The sequence below is a fragment of the Pteropus vampyrus genome, unplaced genomic scaffold (assembly GCF_000151845.1).
Source record: "Pteropus vampyrus isolate Shadow unplaced genomic scaffold, Pvam_2.0 Scaffold51, whole genome shotgun sequence".
NCBI lineage: Eukaryota > Metazoa > Chordata > Mammalia > Chiroptera > Pteropodidae > Pteropus > Pteropus vampyrus.
In genome coordinates this window covers 1,049,453-1,054,823 of record NW_011888832.1, presented here as the reverse complement: position 1 = coordinate 1,054,823, position 5,371 = coordinate 1,049,453, and the positions used below count along the sequence as shown (strand labels likewise).

Genomic DNA, 5,371 nt, shown 5'->3' with positions numbered 1-5,371 from the left:
GTACTTGATGTATTAAATAATACATATACTTCCAACACAAAATGAAAAAGAATGGTGAGGGCTAAAACTATCATTTTTAATATGGAGACTCTCTGGATTCTTAAAAAACAGAGATTAGACTTTTTTATAACTTTTAGATTAAAAAATAACATGCTCCTTTTCCAGCCCATAATCAATAATGTATGAAAAAGTATGAAGAACTGTAAAACAAAAATGATGTCTGAACATTCTTATGCATTTTTGTCTTCTTCCTACATGCAAAACATCAATTTTTGTACACTGCTTCATTTCCCTTATCACGTCGTAAGAACCTTACCAACATCAGTGAATATTCTCTGAATATACCAGTTTAGAGGTTACAGAAGGACACCGAGACTGTTTTGAATTTTTCACCGTTCAGAAAATGCTGTAACGAGTATCTTGCATGAGTTTCTATTTCTTTGGCATTATCTTTATCTATCAATCAAGGTTACAAATGTTTTTACGGTTACATCTGATATCCGAAGGTGTACAGACATGCACTCCCACAAGCAGTGTGGATCTACTTCACTGCGCTCTTCCCTGCACTGAGGACTTCCAAGTTTAAAAATCTTTACCATACTAAAAAAAGGGCAATGAGGGGCAGCCAGCCAACAGATGGGAAAATGTACCGTCGAGCCATCTGTGGGAGTGGCGAGACAGGGAAGAGGATACAGATGAAAACATGACTTCTGAGTAGTATACTTTTACACAGTTTTACATAGAATTCAAAGAATTTTAACAGAAAAGCACAATTAAATAAAAACTGAAATAACTGAACCGCAATGTGTAACGAATTGGTACATGTCGAAGGATAAGAGTTATTTTGAGAACTTACACACTGTCCTCTGTACACTCTTTGTACGGTGAATAAAATGAACCAGGCCCAGGAATCCCTGGTAAATGCCTGTTTCCAAATCCGGGGCAAGGTAAGCACATGGTGAACCTAGCGCACTGCATGCCTGGCTTTGACTCTCTGCTCCACCATCCATTTGCTGTGTGACTCTGGGCAAGTCACTTAACATCCCCATGCTTTGGTTTCCCCATATATAAAGTGGATCTTTTATTTTTATTTATTTTTAGTGACATAGGTTAACGAAATCCAGTAAGTTTCAGGTGTACGATTTAACAGTAAGGCATATATATATTGCACTCTGCTTTCCCTTCCTATAGTTAGATTTCTTTCTGACACCTTTATTTGACCCCTTTTACCCCATCTACCGCCACTCCTCCTCCCGTATCCCCTACCCACTGGTAACCACTAGTCAATTGTCCATGCCCATGAGTCTCTGTTTGTCCTGTTTGTTACTTTTAGGTTTATATCCCAGGTATAAGTGATATCATGTGGTTTTCAACTCTTTCTGTCTGCCTTATTTTGCTTAGCATGATTATTTCAAGGTCCATCCATGTTGTTGCAAATGGCAGTATTTCATCTCTTCTTATGTCTGAGTAATATTCCACTGCACATATGTACCACAGCTTCTTTATCCAATCATCTATCGTAGGACACTTCGGTTGCTTCCATCTCCTGGCCACCATGAATGATGCTGCTATGAACATCAGTGTGCAAATTTCTTTGCAGATATGGGTTTTCGAGTCTTTGGGGTAAATACCCAGTAGAGGAACTGCTGGATCATATGGTAGATCACGTCTTAGTTTTTTGAGGAACCTCCATACTGTTTTCCACAGTGGCTGTACCAATTTGCAGTTAAAGTGGGTCTTTTAACAACGACTTTTATCTCACACAATTGGTGGGGCAACAAATAAGGTAACATATGTTCAGTGCTTAAAAAAGTGTCACAGTAGGCATTAAGTGCTAAAAAATTTCCTTGTTCTAAACCTCCACTTAACAGTTTACTATTTACCCAATTTTAGGTAGTCAATGTCTTTGCCTCTAGCGTTATTCTATTCTTGAACTGTAACCATTCACAGAGCGAACCCATGTCAATTCTGTTGAGTCCTAACTTAAATGGTGCTTAATAAATGCTACTGGATGACATTAGTCAAAAAATGAGTCATCACAGAACAGCATGAAAACTGTGCCCTATACTGAAAAATCTGAAAGTAACAAAAGTACCATTATGATTACCTGCAGGTATTATAAAAATCCCTGTGATGCTCCAAGATTGTTTTCTGTAAATTTCAAACTGATATTTAACATTTAAAAAAATAAATAAATAAGCCATATCTAAGGCCCACTGGTGCCAGCTCGATCCATCGGCAATGAGATGGCTTCTCTGGCCTGACCAATTTCTGGCCCACCAATTTCTGGCCTGACCAATTTCTGGTCAAAAGTTTTTCTTGAAGAAGGAAAAAAAAGCATCAAAAAGAGCTTGTGTGTCCTACCAAAAAAGTTTATATTCTAGTGATCTCATCTGAGAGACCTCTGGAGTTGATATTTTGGAGAAAGTGATGATACTAATGAAAAGTTTCCGGGCAAACACAGTCCTGCTCATAACAGCATCCAAGAGTTCAACTACACAGTAGCTCCATTTCAGTTCTAAACTAAGACTTCAGCTGACTTGAGAACAGGAGAGTCAAGCTGAAAGGGTAAGGAGTAAAGCCGCTGTACTTTTAATGTAGTTGGTTCCTGTGTCTCATCATTGGGGTAGGACAAAGTAAAATACAGTTTTGTTTGTATTTTGCTGTTTGAAAGGCCAGTTCTAAATTCTTATTTTTTAAAAAAAACCATTCTATACTCTATCCACTAAAATCCTTGGGCAACTCTCAATCTGTGCAGTATGCGTATGGCATAATTCTTTCTCAAAAGCATGTCCTGCTCACATACACGTTCTGAGAATAATGTTCAATCAGACTATCTCGGCTGAAATAAGAGCAAGTCCCCAACTTTCTACTTGTAGAATAAATCCTAATTTACTTTTCTAAAGGAAAAAATTAAAATCTCTCAGTAAATTCCTTTGGAAAAGAATCCATATTCTAAAGAATGATATGCATGATTACTCAAACTGAAACAAATCTACGCTTTTTAAAAAACTATATTCATAACAGTCATGGGGGAAACAGCTATTAAGAACAATACTGGGAGCAGTGAACACACAATGAAATATATATATATGCCTTACTGTTGAATTGTACACCTGAAACTTACTGGATTTCGTTAACCAATGTCGCTGTAATAAAAAGAAATTAATTTTTTAAAAAAGAAAAAGAACAATATTGGGACAACTTGGCTACACTGAATACGGAACTGTGGATTGCATAAAGTACTTTATCAATGCTGAATTTCCTGATTTTGATCATTATGCTATGGTTATGCAAGGCAATGTCCTTGCTCTTAGGAAATACTGAAGTATTTGGAGGTGAAGGGGTATGATGTTCACAACTTACTCCCAAATATTAGAAAAAAATAAGAAAGGCAAATGTTAAAGCAAATGAGACAAAGTGTTAACTGTGAATCTGCATAAAGTTCTTCACAGCATTTGTGAAACTTTTCTGGAAGCCTGAAATTATATCAACTACAAAGTTTAAAAAAAAAATTGTGGTTGCAGAAACCCACCCTGCTGCCTGGACTCTGGACTTACCTGTCTCTCGCTCACTCGAAGAGGGCCAAACACAATACATTGGATTAGCTTAGCCACCAACATCAAAACACAGCAAGCAGTATTTACCAGAACCTGTACACAAACCAAGGAAAGAAAGTTTATTTCCTCCTGTTGAAAAACAAAAGCAGCTCTAAAAATTTTCTATTAGGAATCCAGCCATCACTTCTAATGACTGAGCCTTTCCAGTCCTCTATCGGTACAAGATGAGCACTATGTGAAGGGGCGCACGTTTATAAGGTGGTACCGGCAGGGACAAGGAGTGGGGAGAAGAGGCACCTGTTAATTCACTGAGCCCTGTCCCAGGGTGTACCCTCTGGCAGGCCACATTCCCATCTGAACTGTGCGTAAACTTTGCACTGTGCATGAAACTGTTATGTACCTTATAAACGGTAGGTAACTCCTAGGTACATCATTTCCTACGTTAAAATTTTGATAGCCTTGAAGAACACTTTTCTGGAAAATGACGTTATGAACAGTAAAATCCAGCACCAAATATCCTGCCCTGCCCCGTCAAACAAACAAGAGGTGGGAAGAGGAAGGTGGATGGTCACAAAAGTCACAAGAACATGAAGAATTGAGAACCGAAATAGTCATGTATTTTCAAATGTGCTGCAATGGGACAAGCTGCCAACCAAAGGTACCCTATTCTTGGCATTGGCCTTAAAGCAAAGGTTCTGGGACATTTGAGGGGACTGGAATTGAGAAACCAGGAAAAAGGAAGAAGAAAACTGGCAGGAGGGGCTGAGAACGGAAGGCAACCATGAGATACCCATGCAAAACCAAGGCCTTCTTCAACAGGAGGAAGGGCACTGTCTTGTTTTGCTTTACTAATGAAGAGATGGATAACCTTATACCTAAACACACCGAATGCTTACAAAGTGAAAAGAGTGGGCTGCCCTGACTGTGAGGCTCAAATGATTTTTAAAACACTGCATGACCTAAGGACCTTGATAAAGACAGTAAAGATGACTTCTATCGAGAGCAAATGACAGTGAACACCAACTCGATGTAATGGCTGCTTCGGTCTTTGATTCATTGAGTTTACAGGAAGGTGGCCATAGTCCTCCTCTTCCCAGGTCAGTATCCCTTCTACTTTTAAAAGTAGTAAATAATATTTGGGGGAGCGGGTGGGGTAGGGGGGAAGGACACAGGAGAGGAGGAACAGCAGCTCTAAGAGAGTATCTTAAGGGAGCAAGCTCCCTGAGACCTCTTCAGGCTCCCCTTAGTCTCTCATGCCATCTGATTCATTAGAAAAAGATGAAATTATGTTTAGTTCTGTTCTGCCTGTCTAATGGGGCAAAGAAGTGTGTGACATATTTTTAAAGAACTAAAACAAAAATAATTCTGCTGAAAAAAAAGAAAGTGTTCTGGTAATTAAATAACCAGGAAAATATCCCAAAGTAGTTATTCAAAACGTCTAATATCCCTAATTTATTATTCCCTGTGAAACAGCCCTGTTCAAAACATTCCATCGAATGGCTTAGGATCCTAATTTTTAAGAAGATGAAATAGATGTTTAAAAGGCTCATCTCCATTGTGCTCTAAATCAGTCAACTGAGCACAACTGAACCTCAGTCCAGTTCATTAAGAAAAAAGTCCTAAGACCCCCCCAAAAAACACTTCAACTCCTCAGGCTACATCCCCCAGCTGAACAGGATTTTCAAAATCACCCAAACATCCTCAGCCTAATTAAAACACACTTTTAAAAAAGATTCTTCCTGTTTTTGCACATAGGCATATGAAATAAAGAAATTCAACACATTTAGCACCTACTAGTTGAAGGCATGTGG

General features: G+C 38.6%; 1 protein-coding gene across 1 annotated transcript in view; it reads right to left on the bottom strand.

Moving 5' to 3' along the window:
• The window catches only part of AMFR (autocrine motility factor receptor), a 25,965-nt gene extending 22,312 nt beyond the window's left edge, over window positions 1–3,653 (bottom strand). The window contains exon 1 of the mRNA XM_011360175.2: window positions 3,561–3,653. Coding sequence (XP_011358477.1) covers window positions 3,561–3,623 — 63 coding nt within the window. The 5' untranslated portion in view covers window positions 3,624–3,653. The remainder of the gene's footprint in view (window positions 1–3,560) is intronic.
• Window positions 3,654–5,371: the final 1,718 nt, after the last annotated feature.